Source organism: Electrophorus electricus, chromosome 9 (assembly GCF_013358815.1).
Source record: "Electrophorus electricus isolate fEleEle1 chromosome 9, fEleEle1.pri, whole genome shotgun sequence".
Classification (NCBI taxonomy): domain Eukaryota; kingdom Metazoa; phylum Chordata; class Actinopteri; order Gymnotiformes; family Gymnotidae; genus Electrophorus; species Electrophorus electricus.
Genome location: NC_049543.1, coordinates 6,066,872 through 6,088,232, shown reverse-complemented (window position 1 = coordinate 6,088,232; position 21,361 = coordinate 6,066,872). Strand labels below are relative to the sequence as shown.

The 21,361-nt window shown below is 39.2% G+C and overlaps 2 protein-coding genes and 1 long non-coding RNA gene across 3 annotated transcripts; 1 reads left to right on the top strand and 2 right to left on the bottom strand.

Annotated features, from left to right (window-relative positions):
• Positions 1-1,302: 1,302 nt before the first annotated feature.
• LOC113585605 (histone H2A.V) lies at positions 1,303-3,920 on the bottom strand. The gene is made up of 5 exons (XM_027023188.2): positions 3,802-3,920; positions 2,330-2,407; positions 2,026-2,139; positions 1,748-1,877; positions 1,303-1,569 (listed from the first exon to the last, which is right to left on the bottom strand). The coding sequence occupies exons 1-5, from the start codon at positions 3,802-3,804 to the stop codon at positions 1,508-1,510; spliced, it is 387 nt and encodes a 128-aa protein (XP_026878989.1). The 5' UTR covers positions 3,805-3,920; the 3' UTR covers positions 1,303-1,507.
• Positions 3,921-4,671: 751 nt separating this feature from the next.
• purba (purine-rich element binding protein Ba) lies at positions 4,672-6,430 on the top strand. The gene has a single exon (XM_027023160.2). It carries the CDS (start codon positions 4,702-4,704, stop codon positions 5,623-5,625), a length of 924 nt encoding a protein of 307 aa, XP_026878961.1. The 5' UTR covers positions 4,672-4,701; the 3' UTR covers positions 5,626-6,430.
• Positions 6,431-17,098: 10,668 nt separating this feature from the next.
• LOC118241980 lies at positions 17,099-20,252 on the bottom strand. The gene is made up of 4 exons (XR_004776472.1): positions 20,119-20,252; positions 19,727-19,879; positions 19,005-19,138; positions 17,099-18,743 (listed from the first exon to the last, which is right to left on the bottom strand). It is a non-coding gene; the product is annotated as an uncharacterized LOC118241980 (long non-coding RNA).
• Between the last annotated feature and the right edge of the window lie 1,109 nt (positions 20,253-21,361).

Sequence of the window (21,361 nt, the reverse complement as noted above, 5' to 3'; positions counted from 1 at the left end):
CCTGAAGGTAAACTGTAATGGATCCACGGTTGCAGCAAGTGAGGTTCTCTAACAAGCCTTTTAAAGCACTTGCTTTGAGGGTGTAAGTCACTCAGAAAAAATGGTGTCTATAGCGTTTATCTTGCAACACTTTGGAACCACAGACGGAGGAAAGATTGAAAATGTCAGTAAATACTCTTAACTGATCTGTGCACTCTTTAAGCACACATCTGCGAACGCCATATGGTGGCTTTGCATGTGCTTAAAGGAGCTGTGCACATCAGCCTTCAGCATAATCAACCCCAATACATGTGGAAAAGGTGTTTAGCTCCTCCAGCAGTGATATGGTGGTGGTAGTCATGTGGTGCATTTTTCCACAAGAAACCTTCTTTCTGAACATGTCCATTCACTGTGGTTTGGAACCTTCCTTAAAATGGACTAATTCTTTAAGGGTTGAAATAGTTTTAAAGTAGCAATAATTTTCCAGTGATTCTTCATATTATGAAACAGTCATTACACCGTCATCTAGTGGCCTGCAAATTTTAGTGATTCTCAGCTGGATCTGTTTTATCAACCCCCTTAGAAGGTTCATTTGTGCAGATACTGCTGACCCATGATAAACTAGCAACTCATCCTATGCAGTAATTGCATCATACAAACGATCTGTTGTTTAGTGTATTTTCTTCTAATATCCTTTGAGAGTCTGCAGCTTTACTGAATTAATATCATTTTGCAAACTAATTTAAAAAAGACAGTATAGTAGTTTATGATGTGTACTAGAACATTTAGCTGATAAGACCTTTTCTGCATATAAGTTAGACTAGATTATCTGGTTAATATTTTGTCTTAGAAGTATGATTTATATGGGGCAAAAGAAATTCAGAATTGTAGTAGTATAAGAGATTTCGTCTCTATATGCTGCTACAAAGTACAGAAACTTAAAAATTGTAACTTTTACTTTCAGACCTAAATATTCACATCTTAATGGCTACTGACTGTAGGTTGCCCTTCTTCAGGCAGCACCTTAGAATGTATTGTGCCAAATACATTATGCTGCCAATCATGGATGAGGTCATTGCAATCAGTAAACACACTACTGAATTGAGCCCATCAATACTGCTGCCATACTGATAAGTGAGACTTTCATTGCACAGAGAAATCAAGTGTGGAGAAATTTTTTTAAAAAAATGTTTGTTTTTTTAATCGATTCCATTTTTCAGTATAAAACACTTCCATAACTCTGGCCAATCAAGCAAACAAATTCACTTTCACAACAGGACAAAAATCACAAATCCTGCACGTCTCTCTAAAATAGCTTTTTTGGGGGGGTGGGGGTGGGGCTCTTTTTAAACTAATTTTGGTAGATAACACCACAACCTAACAAATCACTTGTGTTAGCTAATACAACATTAACATTAATTTAAAATAAAAGGAAAAATAAAAATAAAACGGATAAACAAATGAACGCAAGCAATCTGGTGGTCACAGTCCAAGCGTGAGTGAGTCCAGGTTACCACAGCAACAATGATTACGCAGTCTTCTGTTGGCCCTTCTTTCCAATCAGGGACTTGTGGATATGGGGGATAACACCTGCAAAAAAGAACATATGTCCACAGTCATATTTGGCCCATGCGAAAACTAGCCACTCTCTTACACATCAATCAAGACACCACCAGTTCTAAAATCATAAAAAGTACGATTTTTTCAGTCCAAACCAAACATGTTCAGCATAATGTCAGAAACAAGCAGTTAAAAGGTGTCAACTCACCTCCACCAGCAATGGTGGCCTTGATGAGAGAGTCCAACTCCTCATCTCCACGGATGGCCAGCTGTAGATGGCGGGGGGTGATACGCTTCACCTTCAGGTCTTTGGAGGCATTTCCTGCTAACTCCAGCACCTAAAATGAGCCAGCCACTGATTCATTTGGAAAAACGTGCAGCACAGCAATTTGGGCCTCATCATTAACAATTCTACTGCTTTATGTCTATTGAGAGGCAAAAGGACATCGCAATATAATGTTCTTTGTGGATTGAGTAAGTGTTTACCTCAGCTGTGAGATATTCGAGAATGGCAGCGCTGTACACAGCCGCTGTAGCTCCCACGCGGCCATGGCTAGTGGTGCGGGTCTTCAAGTGCCTGTGGATACGACCCACAGGGAACTACAAACGATTGAAAAGAGACAAATGAATTAGCTACTGCTGTGCAAAATCCAGAGCTACTGAATCTAACTAATGACAATTTCAAGTTCAAAACTACACTGCTGGAAATGGATATGGTGAATACACAATTGTTGTAAAGGAGAACAATGTTATTTTTCCCTGGTACTTTTAAATGAATATTAAATCTTACCTGAAGCCCAGCCCTTTGTGAGCGAGACACTGCTTTCGCCTTGGCTTTTCCACTATCTTTTCCAGCCTTTCCACCGGCCTGGTATACAGATTGAATATTCTCAAGTCAAAACCACACAATTTTAACACCAGAGAGATCAATAAGCAATTTTAAAAATGTACTTGCACTACTCACAAATGCGCCTAATTAGTATAAACTGACACCACTGGGTCAGATAAAGGATAACTTGGATAGCTGATTTGGACAAAGATAGATCACCCCCATCTACGCTCCTGTCAGTCAGGCAAGTTAAGAGCCAGCTAGCTAAATCAAATGCCGCCTGCAGCGAAAAGTTGGCAGCAACAGCATGTCATATCTTCTTTACCAGCTAGCTAGTTATCATAAAAGTCCCAACGCGCCAGTAAGACAATCCAACTGCATCTCATGTTATGTTTAAATAAACGCCTTATTATTACTATTATCGTAAGCAAAGTTCAGACAGCTTCAGCTTACTCATAACATTTCCCCCCAGGTTTCTCAGGGATCACCGTTTCCCGCCGAGCGAATTTCGACCAGCTAGCTAACGTTAGCTAGCTACCTGGACAACCGCATCTTATAACTAGCTAGCTAGTTAGCCATCTAGCTAACGTTAACTATATGGCTAGCTATAGCAGTTTACATGTTTGAACCGCCAGCTACAAATTTGTTTCCTTTATATCAGGTACACTGCATGCATACAGTTTAACATGTATACAAAACTAGATTAAAATCCAATCAGATAACTAGCCTCCCAGATCCTAAGGAATGAAATGACTAGCTAGCTAGGTTATCTTGCTCGCTAGCAAAACGTCCAACTCCCGCTCATAAAGCTAACTAACTAGTATTTCAAACACCCTAAACGAAAGGAAAGTTTAAATGGTTTGTATTATTCGCTAACAAGTCTTAGCAAACCGATGTTATGCTTAAAAAAAACTCCAATAGCAACCATCACGATAACCTGGTGAACCACAAAGCAAGATTTATGCATGTGTAGCTCGTTACAAAAATGACATCTAGAGCTCGCTAGCTGTAACGCTACAGCGGCCAAGGAAGCTAGCGTTAGCTAGCCAGCTAACAAGACAAGCTAATCTTACGCAGTGGCAATCAGTTTCGCTACTTTAGCGAACTAACCTAGCTAACTAACCACAACAGATTAATTCAACCTGGTTGTTTGGCTCATTCATTACTACATAAGGACGATCGACAATGAATAGGTTTTGCAAAAAGTTGCAAGCCACCTAAAAACTACTCAAATAACCAAACTGTGTTTTCCGTAGCTGTTAGCGCGCGGGTAGACAGCGATGAATTTAGCAGTGATAGGACTAGCAAGCTAGCTAACCGACTCATTCAAACATCTAATAACACAGAAAATATCCACAAAGAAATAGAACATTCGATGAACTACAAGAAAAGTAGATAAATGCGAAAAACAAACTGGGGGGGAAAAAACGCACCATTTCAACGGTTGCTTGTTTTAGACGTGAAAACGAGCGGTCTTGGTAAATGAATTTCGCCTCAAACACAGAGGAACAATAAACCCTCTTTAGGAGAGAACACTCAAGGCATACCGAGCAGGGGTATTAACCAACGACAACTGATGTTGTTGGTTCGAGCAAGGGCATTAACCAATCACAATTGATGTTATTAGTTCGAATTTTCTGGGGACCAATTAAATTACACATTGGAAACGCTCGTTACCATCCCCCACCGTTGAATGGCATCTGCACAAAAACAGCACGTAGGCGGGTCATTGTACAACTACCAAATGTACTCAAAACTACAAAAACTTATTTTGGGCGTGCAATAACCATATCTATATTCAGTGCATTACCATAACACCTGGAATCTATATTCGTTCTGCAGTCAAATATCTGTGCTATAACTGTGTAGGTTCTTTTTCCACCGTGGACCACTAAAACTATGAATGCATTTCCTAAGTTTCAATGCATTCATAAACAAGCACCAACGCTTGGTCAAGTAGCGCGATGTTCAATTCCAGGATTTATAACGCATTATAGTGTTCAGTTAGCTAGCTAGCTGTGTTCTGCAATGACGACTTTTACGTTACCAGAACCCACCCTTTACTATAATTACATTTAAACTTGTTGTCACAGCATTTTACATCAGTATCGACAGAATGGCAAGCCAATCGCCTTGTCAACAAATTTGATACTACAGTAAGGCGGGACTAATAGGCTGATCGGCATTACAAATACACCAATGAGGGGTAAGTTTTCTATTTACTCTCTTAACAGACAGCTGCTGATCCAATGGAATATTGGGAATCTGTTCTCACTTGCGTCCGCGAAGGGGAGAGCGCTAAAGCTACGCAGGACGTAGAGCAGCTCCTGGTGATGGTGAAGATGGCGGATGGGGACAGTGGGAGTGAGCGCGGTGGAAGCAGCGGTGGTGGAGGGGGTGGAGGCAGTGGATTCCAGCATTTCCAGAGAGATCAAGAGACCCAGGAGCTGGCTTCCAAACGCCTCGACATACAAAACAAGCGATTCTATTTGGATGTAAAGCAGAACTCGAAGGGCAGGTTCATCAAGATCGCCGAGGTCGGGGCTGGTGGCTCCAAAAGTCGGCTTACACTTTCTATGTCAGTCGCCGCGGAGTTTCGTGACTACCTGGGAGATTTCATAGAGCACTATGCCCAACTCGGGCCCAGTACCCCGGAGCAAATCGCCCAGTCCTCGGGCGGTGATGACGGTGGGCCTAGACGGGCCTTGAAGAGCGAGTTCCTGGTGAGGGAAAATAGAAAATACTACCTCGATCTGAAGGAGAATCAGCGGGGGAGGTTCCTCCGGATTCGTCAGACCGTCAACCGTGGGCCCGGGTTCGGGGTTGGAGGAGGAGGTGTTCCCGGCGGAGGTATGCAGTCTGGACAAACAATTGCCCTTCCTGCTCAGGGACTAATAGAGTTCCGCGATGCATTGGCCAAGTTGATAGATGATTATGGCGGTGATGATGAAGAGTTGGTCGGGGGTGGTTGCGCCGGGGGCTATGGGGAACTTCCAGAGGGCACGTCGATTACGGTGGACTCCAAACGCTTCTTCTTCGACGTCGGATCTAACAAGTACGGAGTGTTTCTGAGAGTGAGCGAGGTGAAACCCAGCTACAGAAACTCGATTACTATACCGTTTAAGGCCTGGAGCAAGTTTGGCGGCGCTTTCTGCCGCTATGCCGAAGAGATGAAAGAGATACAAGAAAAGCAAAGAGATAAAATGTTTGAAAGGAGAGGGGAAGAGTCGGAGGGGGACGACGTTGACGATGACTGACCCAGTCAGGTGGTCTGTTTGACAGCTTCGCGAGGCAAGATAGAAAGATTAAAATGTGCATGACGAATCGAACTTTAATGCTAAAACTATGGTGAATAAAGTTGTATGACTGAGAAACACTGTCGTAAATAAAAGAATATTGTTTAAAGCAGTATAGATGATATAGCTAGCTAAATAACTTCTAGCTAGCTGCAGTAGGCCTAGTTATCTGGAAGTTCCTTTTGGTGCAACCCGGTTTTAAATGTCATGGAAAAAAGAAACTCCCTTTCCCATTAAGCCTAAAAACTGTTCTTGGTGTGCTTAAGAGCTCACATGTGCGCGCAGTATTACGTTTAAAAGGATGAGCGATTATTCACTGTAGCCTATTTGTGCTTGTGGTGCATTACCATAATGGACAGAAAACCAGCATCGATTTAATGACATGTGAATTCCATAGCAGGCTTATTCGGGAAGTTTGTTCTGCTATTCTATTTGTCACCTCTGGATCAAATTACTGAATTCGAAGTTGTAAATTCAACTCCTGGGCGCAGTTCAAACAGCATTCATACAACAAACATGAAGGTGCTATGAAACATCACTTCTCTTAAGCATCAGCAGTTTTATGTTATTTTATTTCATTTTATTTTCTTGTCAGGAAAGAACAAGTAAAATATAAAACTCGTTAATAGGATGACTGTACATACTAAATTATTCCAGAATGTGCTTATGAAAATGGAGGGGGGTTGACAAAGCACACAACCTGCAGGTGGGCTACAGCCTATGCTGATTTGAAAGACACTGATACCACTTTGCTCCTAAACGGCAAGGTTTAGTATGGATATTAGGTGTCATTGTGTTAAAAGACAAAGACATCAGCCTGATTTGGATCAGTGCTTTGGGTATTTACACACAAAACACTGATCGTTCAATATCAGTCTGAGTACTTGTCAAATCAGACATTTATGAATTGAATATACTGAGGGCTTTCTTGCATTAACTGGAAAAGTGATGAGATTAAACGTAAAACCACCCAGCAGAAGTAAAGACTTATTTTTAAAAAATGATATACAGAAATTACAAATATATATATATATATATATATATATATATATATATATATATATATATATATATATATATATAAAAATATATATCTATATCTAAATATATTTATATATAGGAATTATAGAACCAATTATAAATGCTTCCTGAACAGGCTTATTTAAACAAATCTCGGATGCAATTCTATGGTAGGATGTTTCTTGCTATCTTTTTCCCTGTCTTTCCTTAACTTTTACTATGTTCCTTAAGGATGGAAGACCATAAGATAAACAGCAAATTATAGAAACCTAATTTAATATGCTTTCATTTTATTTTGTTTCTAGTATCTTGCAGTCAGATTAACTTCACACAAACATACTTTTTTAAAAAAAATTCCCTCCATATTTCTTTTCTTGTTTCACAAACAGCCAGAAGATGCTTCTGACCTCCCAGAACAGCCCTTTATCATCAAACCACTGCTCTTTTCCATGATATTTTAAAGTGCATGCCTGTTACAGTTTATAACCCCCTCTTTTCCTTTTATACCTGATTAATGTACAATGTGTTATCAAATGTTTTACGTTCTCAAGAGAAAAAGGAACGAAGTGTTACCTGATTTTCAAATTGTGACATTTGTTGCACTTGTCAGACTTGATGTGTGAACCCTTCCTATTTCTTTTGGTTTTTGGTTTTAAGCCCTTGAAACAGCAAAGAGTTTGTCATACTACACACCACCTGGGAGCAATAGTAATTTTCTACATTTAAAATCTGTTTGAGTTTTGACTTATGACTTTTCTGTACTGTGTCCTGTGACAAAGGCAGCTGTTCAGTCGAGATTGTTCTGCTGTAATTCTCCACAGACTTCCTTTCAACAATAAAAAATTCTTTGCTGAGGAAATGGCTTTCATTTGGAAGGGAGTGGGGGCTAAATACATTTTCAAGTAACATTGGAAGAACAGTAGCTCTGTCAGTTTTGTTCTGTGCATAGATCTGCACTATATTTTATAGCAGCATTTTATTTCTTTTTAAATGAAGGTCAACTGAATCCCTAATTAACAAATGTGACACAATCATCTCCGTGATTATTATTAGTACAATAATGTGACAAAGTATATAGTTAAACTCAGTAATTTGGATCAACATAATGTAAAACAGCTTTAGATGGACAGCATTTAGGTTGCCATGCTACTGAATACCCAAATGGTATCAGTTGTCATAGCATTAGTGCACCCATCCCTGTGGAGATGACACAAAGCCTGGAATATTACCTGTAATGACACTCACTGTTAGCTGGGAGTAATTAATCTCTATGCTGTTTTACACACTAAACAAGTATAAAGCAAATGTACTGTTAAATAGAAGGAAACAGTATTTAATCTGAGCTGAAAACCTGGCCAAATAAGAACATTTTTAATTTGGATTTAAAAACATCTAGTGTCAGTACTCTTCTAATATTGTCTGACAGTTGCTTCCATTTAAAAGCAGCATAATGGCTCTCAATGCCTAAATTCTGCCTCTCTATACTTAGTGTTCACCTTAGATAGGACTAACTGAGTTGTTCCTAATGATCTGAGAATAGCATATCTATTTCAGAACTTTCAGATCATTAGGATCTGATATGGGAATATTCTTGGAACAAAATCTGTAATAACATTTGTAATAACATCCATAAAAAAGTGGGAAAAAACAAGCAAAAAATGAATAAAACAGTTTGTGGTCAATATGTCTGAGCAGCACCACTGGCACAGGAGTTGCAAGTGATACAATTTCTCACCTATGACCCTTTTGTTTGTCCATTAAGAGCTAATTAATCTGTAGTACATTTGTTTTTCCAGTTAAAAAATACATACTGAATTTAACCTATTAGTACCGTTTCTAATAAGGAAGCCACCATTTTTTGAACTCTTCCTTTGAGTTAACAGAAATGGACAAGATCATCTCAGACTAGCAGTTTTCTGGAATATTGACATTTTGCATATAGATAATATCTAATCTACTATACAAATCTAATCTAACATTAAATATCTAATCTATATCAGTCTCAGGAACATTTTAATTAGGTTGTGGCTTGAGAAAAAAAAAGTCTACTACTGGTTCTGGAAATAGGTTAAAGGACACAACAAATAATCCAGTTAATTCAGAAGCCACACTAGTGTCTTGTTCTTTGGTTATTGTGATTGTCAAGGGATCATGCACTTTGATTTTACTTCACTTCTGTGCCTGCTTAACCTTGTAAATCACTACTTGCTAATATAAGGGCATTTAAGAATTTGACTTCACCGTGCACATGGTCTCAGAATGACAATGAAAAATGTAATTGGAGCAAAGGCTCAGGGCACCAACCACACCCAGTCTCGAACATGTGCTCTGACTACCATACCAAAGAGCATCTCTCTGGCACAGCAGCAAAAACATGTTTTACCTTCCTGAGGGGAAGGTCTACATCACATTACCTTCTCTTTCAGGGTGATGGTCTCCATCACATTGACCTATAATGTGAAGTGAATATACAGTCTCCTCCACAATTGTTGGTAAAAATTAGTAAAAGGGGTTATAAGAAATTTACCTTACAGTGAAGTATCTTAATCTCACTTTAACTGAAGGTAAGTTATTCTTAGAAGAAATTCCTCATCAGGAAATAATTTTTACAAAACCACAGGATTATCGGTACTCTTGCATTTAATACTTTACACAACCTCCCTTTGCCAATAAAACAGCACTTAGTCTTCTCCTATAGTATCCTATAAAAACACAGAGCAGGGAATTGTAGACCGTTCCTCTATACAGAATCTCTCCACATTGTCCAGGGTCCTCGGTCCTCTCTTGTGCACTTTCATCTTCAACTCACCCCACAGATATTCTATGGGGTTTAGATCAAAGGACTGAGATGGCCATGGCTGATTGTGTTCAGTAAATCATTCTTGTGCTGTACTATATATATATAAGAGACCACTCCAATTTTTTCTTAAATCAGCATCTCCACATGTACAGCAGCCATTCCATTCAAGTGTTGAATTCCTTTACAGACACACCTCATTCTTCTTAATGAGATGCTGAATAGGTGATCACCTTAACAAAATCCTATTCTAACAAGCAACAGTATAAATACCACTGCTGCTGTCATCACTATTCTCTTGTTATAGAACCAGTTGGATGGAAAAAAACAGTGCTAGGACTACCCAAAAAGTAAGTGTAGTCAAAATACATCTACAGACCCTGCCAAAAGAGTTGAAAATAAAGGTTCAATTGTAGCTTTACTGGCAGAGGGATACAGTGAGCATCAGGTTGCTTCCATCTTGAAAATTTCAAAAACTGCGGTTCTTAAGAACAAGGTCAAGCAGCAAACACATGGGACAACAGCTACAGACTGGCCGAGGTCGAAAACGACTCTCTACTGACCGTGATGTTCGCCATCTCATTCGAATGTCAAAAGTTTGCGAAAGACCATAAGGTTTGGACTATAGAGGACTGGATTAAGGTCATCTTCTCTGATGAGTGTAATTTTCAGCTTTGTCCAACACCTGGTCATGTAATGGTTAAATGGAGACCTGGAGAGGCCTACAAGCCAGAGTGTCTCGCACCCAATGTGAAATATTTGTTTTGTTTGTTTTTTGTTTTTTTTCTGGAAGATTGAACCACATTGATCTTCTGGAAGATCCAGTGACAACCTATTATTAAAACAGCATTTTCACAGAACCTCCGAGCCTCAGGTTCTTTTCAGTATAATCATCCTGCATCAAAACCAGATACATGAAATCTTGGGTCAGGGTTTATGCCTCATCCTAATACAGATACAGCACTGATTAAAGTAGTTAATGTCTTCCTACCAGGGTTATGTCTCTCTGTTTATATTGCTTAGTGCAGCATTTGACTCCATAAATCACAACATCTTCCTAGATAGACTGGAAAATGTTGTTGGTATTAGGAGAACCATTTCCTGGTTTAAATCTTACTTAGTTCTGGAATTGCCAGTCTGCTGTTCAGAAGGCTGATTTAATCTCATCTCACCCACCCCACTCACTTCCTGGCTCTGACAGAGGCTTGGATCACCCTTGAGTCAGCAACTCCAGATGACCTGTCCTCTGCCTTTAAATTGCTACATTCTCTGTGGTGTCTTAGCAGGGGTGGTGGAACAAGTTTACTGTCTTAAAAGTGGCGTTTCACTCCACTTTTCTACTCTGCTGTTTCAATCTGTTCTTTCAAATTTTATGCTATTGCATTGTCTTTCCCCACTAAACATCACATCATTGTCATCTACTGCCCTCCAAGTTCCATTGATAACTTCATCGATGATCTTGACACCCTCTTGAGTCAATTCCCCATCAAAAGAAAGACTTCAACCTTCCATCAGATAAAATGCATTATTCCTACATCTTATCACTTTTGGCATTTCACCTCACCCTCAACCAGTTTCCTCTGACTCACAGAACAAGCAATCTTCTGAACCTGATTTTCACCACTACCGCACCACCCATTATACTCACCCCTCTCCATATCTCAGACCATAAAATTCTAACCTTCTCTCTCTTCCTTCCTACTCTTTCTCCTTCTTATGTCACAATGTCCTTCATCACTCCCTTGCTCCTATTATATTATATTATTCCTCACTCTGACTCTCCTTCTTCTGTCTTCCTTGATACAGTTACTAATACTTTCTTTTTTACCTTCTTTGAGGAGAAAGTTCCAGCAATCTTCAACTCCTGACTTCCTGCAATCCAACTACATGCCACTGGGTTCCATTCCTTCCACTCTGTCCCAGATCATTTCGAGAGATTTGCTTCTAGTCATCTCTGCCATCATCAACTCATTATCCTCTGGAGATGTACCTACTGCAGTCGAGACTGCCAATCATAAAGAAGGCCACACTCAACAGCTCCAACATAATCGATTACAGATCAGATTCACTTCCTTATTCCTCTCAAAAGTTGGTGAAAGAGCAGTTTACAATCAAATAATTCTTTTCCTTACCCAGAACGAGTTCCACAATCCCAATCAGTCTGGTCACAAACCAGACAGAAACAACCCTCGAAGTGGTGTCAGAGAAACTTCCTGCTGCAAAAGCTGCCAAAAGAGCTGTCTTGATTCTTCTGGACCTTTCTGCAGCCTAGTAAATCATAGTAAGCAACCTCCTCCTCTCTGTTTTCTCCAGCCTCATTGTGACTGGCACCATATAGAAATGGTTACAGTCCTACCTGGAAAGCTGGTCCTATCAGGGAACATGGAGAGGATACACATCCAATCCATGTAGAGTCTCCACTGGTGTCTTCCAGTTTATTTCAAGAACTCTCTGGTATCACCATCTGAACCTGCTTGTTACCTAGGCATAACTTTGGGCAATCAGTTGTCGTTCTCAACTCTTGTTCAAACCTGACCCAGTCTTGCAGATTTCTCCTTTGTAACATACAAAGGATTTGGCCCTTTCTCTTACAGGAAGCTACCCAGGTGCTTGTGCAGTCACTTTTATCTCTAAGACTACTGCAACGCTATGCAACCTGCTGGACTTCCTCTATGGGCCATCAGACCTCTACAACTGATCCAGAATGAAGCAACTGTATTACTGAGTCGGCACCACCAAACCTAAACTTTATAAATGTCTCTCAAACCAGTGGGAAAGGTTCAGTTGCTCTATTTAATAGATCATTCTATTGCAAGCAGTTATCATTTGGTTACTTTGCATCCTGAGTATCTGTGTGCAGTTCTGACAGGGATGCAAAATATAACTAGTAATGTTGTATAGGCCTCCAAAGTACGATGCAGATTTTACCGAAGAATTAACAGATATGCTGGGGATTTTAACATACACACTGACAATTCCAAGGACAGTTATGATAAGGAACTCTGAACTATTTTTTGTGTCTCTCAGCATGTGACTGGGAGTACACATTGTCATGGTCACACTCTGGATTTGGTTATTGCAGAAGCTCTCAGCATATCAGCCTCTGTTAAGGATATAGCTTTATTAGATCATTACTGTGTGTTCCATGATATGTGGGCTTCACCAGAACACAAGACCCAACATGCCAGTTTTAAGATTTATAAATGACCAGCACTGCTATACTTTTTATTAGGAAAATGAGCATGGCGCCATACAAACCATTCAGGTCTGTTGATGCCTTGTTTACCAGCTTCAACTGAAAAATTGTTAGTGTTATGGAAGAAATTGCTCCAGTTAAAGCTAAAACTATTTCAGGTAAACAGTTTACCTGAAATAGTTTTAGCTTTAACTACTGCTACTGCAGTTCTAAGTCAGAAGAGAATGGTGGAAAACAATACTTCAGGTTTGCAAAGAGATCTACAAATTTTATGCAAAACAAGACCAACCATTTTTACAAGCATTATCAACAAGAACATTAACAATAACAAATTACTCTTCACAATGGTGAACAAATTAACACATTTGCAAACAAAAATGGCCCCTGAATTAATATCAACAGAATTATGTAATGAATTTGCATCCTTTTTTAATACTAAAACAAGATATTGGTGTATCTCTAGTCACCAGCAAGCCTGTGACTGGGCCATCATGTAAAATTACCATGAAAATGTCCCAATTTAGCAACACAAACATTTACAATTTATTCAACACAGTGAGGCACTTTAAATCATCTACATGCAGTCTTGACACCTTACCTACCAGCTTTTTAAAGAATGTGTTTCACTCAAAAGCCGACAACATGCCAGATAGAAAACACCTCAGTGTTATCGGGTGTTTTTCCTAATGCACTAAAAACTGCAGTGCTGAAGCTTGAAGACAAATTTCAGTCGGGATTTCATCCTACTCCCAGTACTGAAACAGCTTTAATCAAGGTAAAAAAATGGCATTCATTTAAACACAGATTCAGGGAAGCTCTACTTCTGCTTGATCTTAGTGCAGCCTTTGATATTGTAGTCCATAACATTCTTAAAGGTAGACTTGAGAAGTTCACCTGTCACTCCACCTGTCACCTGTCACTCAATTCTTTTTACTGGCTTCCGGTAGCTGCCGTCATCAGATTTAAAACCCTGATGCTTGTCTACAAAGCCAAAAGCTGATGAGCTGATCCCTACCTGATGACAATGGTCAAAGCCCAATCCATCTGTCTCAGGTGCTGTGTCCTCCCACCACCCCCTAATGCCCCCCTGCTGTGGTCCCCTACCCAGCCATCCACTTTTCCAACACCAGGAACCACTTGTGCCAGATGGATTTCAGACACACATACAATCATCCAATCCAGACTAGGACGTCTAGAAACCCGGAGTAGACTTCCATTGTTTATTTGCTCTCATTAGTTATTTTGTCTTTTGTTTATTTTGGTGCTATTGTGCTCTGGAGTTGACCAGAAGAGGATGGTCCCTCACTTTGAGTCTTGGTTCCTCTCAAGGTTTCTTCCTTGTGCTCTAAGGGAGTTTTTCCTTGCCACTGTCGCCTTTGACTTGTCCACTGGGGGCTTGGACTTGGACATCTCTAAAGCTGCTTTGTGACAACATTTTTTGTAAAAAAACCAAACACTATACAAATAAATTTGCATTGACTTTAGTCATCCTTCTTTTTATGCCAAACTCACCTTGAGTGTTTGTTGCCAAGATGCTCAATTTTCATTTCATCTGACTATAGAACGTGATGAAAGTCCCATTAGTGCTTAACAAACTCTAGGTGATTATTTTTGTGGATTGATGGCAGGAAAGGCTTTTTTTTTCCTTTTTATGTTAAAAATAATTATTTCATGATGAGGGAAATTATTTCATGATTTTTTTGAACACAGTGACACGTTGATTTACACACATAACACAACAAAGACAGTACACAGGCTAACATACGGTCAAACACCTACAACTAAATAAGACCTTATATACACGCACAGTAATGACATAAAACGAGCAACAGGTGTGACACACAGGGAGGGAGTGGCCATATAAATTAACACACACACACACACACACAGGGATAAGTCTAGGAGGAGGGGGCCGTACTGTAACGAATAAATTTACTTCAGTTGGATCTTTCTCATTTATTCAGTGTAAAATTAAGCTTGACCAAAAGGTGTATTTCTTATAACCCTTTTTACTCATCTGTTACTACTTTTACTCATTGTGGAGGGGACTGTTTTATAGATAACTGATATTTAACCAAATAACGGGAACATTCAAAAGGCAGAATTCTACACACAAAAATATTGTGTAATCCTCTCTTCTGATATGCTCTTGTGCTCAGAGGAGGTTGTGCATACACCCACACAAAGCACGCCACCTCCTCTGCCGTAGAGGCTATAGGGGAGAGGACAGACACCGAGCCAGGCACGGTGCCAATAGGGGCAGATTATTTCACATTCTATGGCCTCCTGCTTAGATGAGGATAAGACACTGTCCATCACTGCTGTCACTCATGCTTTCATTCAGTGATAGAAACAGATGTTTACACTGTACAGAGTCCCTACAACTGTCCCTAGACCACAGGCTTATGTTATTCTGTGGTGGTCCTGTACTGACCCAAGATCAGATTTATGTGCCCAAACCGTAAACATTGTATCGACAATTTAAAACTAACCTGCTGTTCATTATCTATATGCTGGCCCTTGGGGAGATTATCCACAAGCATGGGCTTCATTTCCATTGTTATGCTGATGACACTCAGATCTATATTAACACCAACGCTAACACCACCCTACCACCTCCTGTTTTACTCTCCTGTATGCAAGATCTCTAGCAATGCATGAGCATAACTTCTTAAAACTAAACTCTGATAAAACAGAATTTCTACTTATTGGCCCGAAGTCCAAAATCTCAAATTCTCCAATTTTAAATTAAATCTGGACGGTGTCTTGATCAGTTCCTCATCCACGGTTAGGAACCTTGGAGTAGTTTTTGACTCCTCACTTTCTTTTGAACCCCACGTCCAGTCACTGGTCAAAAATGCCTTTTTTTCACCTAATATCTCAATATCCCATGCTCTCCAAACACGACGTTGAGACCCTGGTTCACACCTTCGTCACCTCCCGTCTTGACTACTGTAACTTTCTCTTCACTGGCATCCCAAACAAAACCATCCGCTCACTTCAATATGTCCAAAACTCAGCCGTGAGAATCCTCCTTCCTATAAGGAAATCAGCCCACATCACCCCTAATCTACATCAGCTACACTAATCCCTGTGTGTATTCCCTGAATGCATTCGGTTTTAAATTCTCCTCCTTACATTCAAAGCTCTGCACGGTCTGCCACCTCCCTACCTGGCTGAACTCCTACATTCCTCCAGCCCTGCCTGTACACGTCAGTGCTCTGATGCAGATCTCCTCTCCATCCCCAAGTTTAGACTGGTCTCTGTAGGAGGCAAATCCTTTCCTGTCATGGCCCCAAAATTATGGAACACTACCTCAATCCCTTTGTCTCTGCTCTTCACTTTCCTCTTTCAAATCACAACTTAAAACACACCTCTTTTCTCAACACTTCTCATAACTTCTCTTCCTATTCAAATTTGTTAATTAATGTGTTGGTTGTGTCAATTAATTTCTTTTTTTCTCTCCATCTTTGTCATTGTAAAGCAACCTTAAATCTGTGAAAGGTGTTATATGAATTAAACTGATTATTATTATTATTAGTGCAAAAATAATATCTAAACTAAGCTGGAATACATGTGCCCTCTGGCAGATTTCACAACCTTCAGATGATCTATAATATAGGGGTGTAATGTATTTAGTCATGTGTTAATCAGATTTTAAAGTCAGTTTTAATTACATTTTAATTTGATACTATTGGGACAATTTGATACATGTACTGAATATGTACTATTATGGACTGACTGCTATGATGTTAAAATGTTTCTCAGCATCAGTGAAACAAGACAGAATCAGGGATACATAAACCAGGGATACTTGTTTCTTGTTGCTTCTCACAGGTTGCACAGCTCAGTGACATAATCTGACATGTGCTGTCAATTTGTTGATGTGTGTATGTTCCTCCAAATTACAGCACCTACATTAATAAATCTACATTCTGGCCCAAATGAGAGAGAGAGAGAGAGAGAGAGAGAGAGAGAGAGAGAGAGAGAGAAAGAGAGCAAGATTATAAGGACTGAGAAAAACACATGTGGCTCAAGAATAGTTGGCCGTGACAAGTTAGAGCAAAGGAGAGGCAAGTAAAGCGTGTAAAACAGTAACAGGGAGAGGGTGAGATAATGAATGAGGGGACGCTAGAGGGTGATTTGCACTGCAGACAGCTCTGATTCATAGCAAAGGGAGTCTTCTGTGTGCTCTGGGTTTCCAGCTTTAGTGCTGCCATGAGATGCTAAAGACGGCCTCGAGCATTCATAGGACGGAGTAAGAAGTCGACAGAATACACTGCAACTGTTTAAATAAATGGACAAAATCACAAGAAAAGAGTATGTGCGTGTACATTCACAAGAGCATTTATAAAGCACACGTAGACTAACCAGTGTATCAGCAAGTCATGCAACTAAGAACTTCAAAAATACATTCCTCATTGCCATATTTAAAATAACCTTTATTTCACTATACACATGAATGCAGAAAGGCATCTTAGAGTACCCTCTTTGCCTTGCTTATATGTAATAAAAATACATTCCCTAACATAAGTTTTTTTAAGTTAGTAATGGCAAGTCAGGAACCACAGGAGTTTTTCATACATTCCATACCCATGACAAGCCCATCATTCCAAGTAGTGCCTACACATTTATTCAGTGAAGTAACACAACCTTTGACAAACAAAAGGTCAATTAGACTGTACAACCTGCTGCAATTACAGAACACACAGTTTGCCAAACCTTGTCATAAATTGTACATAGAATTTTTTTTTATTTTTTATCAAAGTTTGAGAAAATTAAGCCTCTTCTGGGAATTTCAATAAATTGAAGTGAACTGGTTTAGTACTCATGGACTTCTGAATATTTTTAAATTATTTCTTTAAATCTATTTTCCAATTGTCTTTCCAGTAGTTCAGTTTTACACAGCTCTCATAGTAGCACAGGTCTCTTCACTAATGGTACAAGAGACTTTAAAAGACACTGCAGAGCCCATTATACAACTATCCTGCTGTATATGAAGAGTGCCACTGTATTTTCTCAAGTGAAAGTTCACTACAGAGCATTTCCCTAGTAGGTGTGGTTGGTGGACTTGCTATGAACTCAGGCACTATCACAGCTGGGCTTAGTCACATCCTGAATACATCAAGAACCAAATATGGGGCACTGAATATATGAGAGCAGAAAACATCAGAAGCAGTCCTGGCAATGAAGACTACAGAGATTTACTTCCTGGCTTTAAATTGTCATTCTCAAGGTCACCTATTTAATAGCACAAATAATTGAATATGTACATATGGATTATATTAATAAAGAAAATATTGCTATATGACTTAAATTGTATAAGGTATCAGTATTGACAAGGTTAGACAACTGTTGCTTGACAAAATATGTAATACAAAGTAAAATGAGTGTATACTATGTAATACAAATAAAGTATTTGGTTAAGGGCTAGTCTACTAATGAGTTACACTGTATTAAAAGAAAACAGCAGTGTAGGAATATGAAAAGTGCCTTCACAGAGATTCACCTGCCGTGGCTGATGATAAACAAACTAAGACATCAGAAGCATTATTTTGCTGCATACTGCTCTTAGTGATTAAGTCAATGAATAAAGCAAAGTATCCCATCTAGTCTGGTTTGGCTCCAGTGGCCATGCATAACTTTATTTTATACATTGGCATGGCCATATAATAGTTATTAGGGCAAAGTTGCATTTGCAGAGTATGATTTTTTTTACCTATAAAATAATGGGTATATAATACAGAGAAGCTTAATACTCTGAACAATGAAAAACTGCTTACTTCAAGAATGTCTAAATATTGGGATGTTAACCTTATCTATAGAGCATCTACATGGATGAAAAATTAATCTAGTTCACAATATTGGGAAGTCATGCTGTGGGATTATTCGGAAACAACTGTGTGGTTTGGAACTGAGGACTACCCGGTTGCCAGACACACTCAAGTATTTACTGGGTTCTGCCACAGAGACCAGAGTTCCCCAGGCGTCATTCCCCCCTCCCCACTTAAAAAGGTACATGTCGTCGAAAACAATTTCGGATGGTTCGCCACTTATCTTCCGGACCTGTTGAAGTGGAGGGGAAATGAGGCATGTACATTTAGAACCAAAACATTTCTTTTATAAGACGGAACGAGCAATATATTAGTGACTAGAAAGTATTCATAAATCTAATAGACTCTTCCGTTGAATTTATTGTTCAACTGTCTATACAGATGCAAAGAGGCTCTGCAATATTAGCATTTTCACTTATTCAGACGTTCTACACCTCAGTAAAGGTATTTTCATGTGCATATCTAAAAAGCAATACAGACACAGCTATATTACCTGAAATTGAATCTCTTCCTTATTTGATTTGTCCTTTGCCCTTTGTACGACAGGAAAATACTTCGCATTACTCCGTTCAAAGCAGAGCGCAAAGGAGACGCTGTTATCGTCTAGCATCCTCGAATAGACAGTAACTGCGTCGAAAATGTTACATTTAAATCTCATTGAAATCAGAACTGCAGGTTAAAACATCAGTTATGTATTATACATGCACATGGCAAGCCCCTTAAATCACAATAACGTTTTAGTGCGGTATTTAATCGATATAACGGTGGATATTCGCTAGACATTCGTCAACACTGAATTTTAATTGGTCCCGAAAGGTCGTCCTGCTTACATATAATGACTTATGATTTATTGTCCGTACTGTCATCGTTTAGAATTCGCTGAGTTTAATGCTTTATGTGTGCTGCTTTCGCGACTTCGGTATCATCGCAGAAACGCACAGAAACCTGTGCTGACCTGCATATTCTTTTAAAATTATGGGAAATAAACAATGTGCGTTGCTCTTCTTCCTATTATTTTCATTCTATTAAAACGTAGGTAAGCAGACCGACCAGTTAAGGAGGAGGAGCTATTTAAGTTCAACGTTGGCATATATTTAGCGAATATCAAATGTCAAACATCAAGCTTAATTTAGCTATATTTAATATTAGTTCCAAGTTAACAGATATTAGACACGTTTACAGAAACGGAAAAAAATAGATTAACGGTTTCCTTACCATTTCGCTTTGTCTTCTGCAACAGTTTGAAAACTATTTGGTGTGTCTCGGACCTGCCTCTCCATATCTCGACTGTGGCGCACTTACCACCACTGATTTCCAGTCGAGCCCCGAGCTTCGGTTCTGTATATGTTGCCGACATGTTTCAGTGAGCTGCACGCACACACGCGCACACACACAAACGCGCACACGACGTAAATGACACAGCAGGATTGTCTTTCTCGGTCAATTTGTTAATACAATTGTTAAAAGCAATTTTAAGGAGTCAGCGTGCAGGCTTTTAGCAAATTCATCAGCTGTTTATCAACTTTATCAACTTTAACGCGTCTGCAGAATCTAGGCTATTTAGTAGTCGAAATGCACTAAATGAATACCCAGTAAGGCAGACTGACCTGATTACTCTTTCACAGCGTAGCTGCAACGCCAAAGAACGTGACTGCAGATGCTAATAGGTGAGAGGCCAATGGAATGAAAGAGCGAAGCGACAACCCCAGTTAGGCCTTAAATACCCCCGGATAGCCTATAATGTGGGTCAGCTTTTCGTCAACTTCACATCAGTTTGTCACACACCCACTCACAAAAAAAAAAAAAAAAAAGGTTCTTGTAAAAATGACTTATTTTGTTCTGCGCGTTATGAATTTATGTGGTAATTCTTTGATCACATTTTGATCACGTTGATTACTTACATTTTTTGCTTCTACTTAAAAAATCCCTTAGTTTAGAAGTTTAAATATCAGCAGAATTGGTACATACAGTGTCCGTGAATTTGTAGCTCAGCTGGAAGCATGCATGTTTGAGCATACACTCTATTAGAGGACATTCATAAGTGCTGATGTTTTTAGGTACATCTACATTACAGCTGTACTGTGTCCTGTGACAAAGGCAGCTGTTCAGTCGAGATTGTTCTGCTGTAATTCTCCACAGACTTCCTTTCAACAATAAATAAAAATTCTTTGCTGAGGAAATGGCTTTCATTTGGAAGGGAGTGGGGGCTAAATACATTTTCAAGTAACGTTGGAAGAACAGTAGCTCTGTCAGTTTTGTTCTGTGCATAGATCTGCACTATATTTTATAGCAGCATTTTATTTCTTTTTAAATGAAGGTCAACTGAATCCCTAATTAACAAATGTGACACAATCATCTCCGTGATTATTATTAGTACAATAATGTGACAAAGTATATAGTTAAACTCAGTAATTTGGATCAACATAATTGAAAACAGCTTTAGATGGACAGCATTTAGGTTGCCATGCTACTGAATACCCAAATGGTATCAGTTGTCATAGCATTAGTGCACCCATCCCTGTGGAGATGACACAAAGCCTGGAATATTACCTGTAATGACACTCACTGTTAGCTGGGAGTAATTAATCTCTATGCTGTTTTACACACTAAACAAGTATAAAGCAAATGTACTGTTAAATAGAAGGAAACAGTATTTAATCTGAGCTGAAAACCTGGCCAAATAAGAACATTTTTAATTTGGATTTAAAAACATCTAGTGTCAGTACTCTTCTAATATTGTCTGACAGTTGCTTCCATTTAAAAGCAGCATAATAGCTCTCAATGCCTAAATTCTGCCTCTCTATACTTAGTGTTCACCTTAGATAGGACTAACTGAGTTGTTCCTAATGA

What these genes read in the sequence shown, in the direction of transcription:
- LOC113585605 (XM_027023188.2), bottom strand. An exon ending in TCGAATATCTCACAGCTGAG is followed by an intron (nt 1,878 to 2,025) that starts GTAAACACTTAC and finishes GGCTCATTTTAG; the next exon opens with GTGCTGGAGTTAGCAGGAAA. An exon ending in GGCCACCATTGCTGGTGGAG is followed by an intron (nt 1,570 to 1,747) that starts GTGAGTTGACAC and finishes TCTTTTTTGCAG; the next exon opens with GTGTTATCCCCCATATCCAC.
- purba (XM_027023160.2), top strand. Translation starts at nt 4,702, where the DNA reads ATGGTGAAGATGGCGGATGGGGACAGTGGGAGTGAGCGCGGTGGAAGC.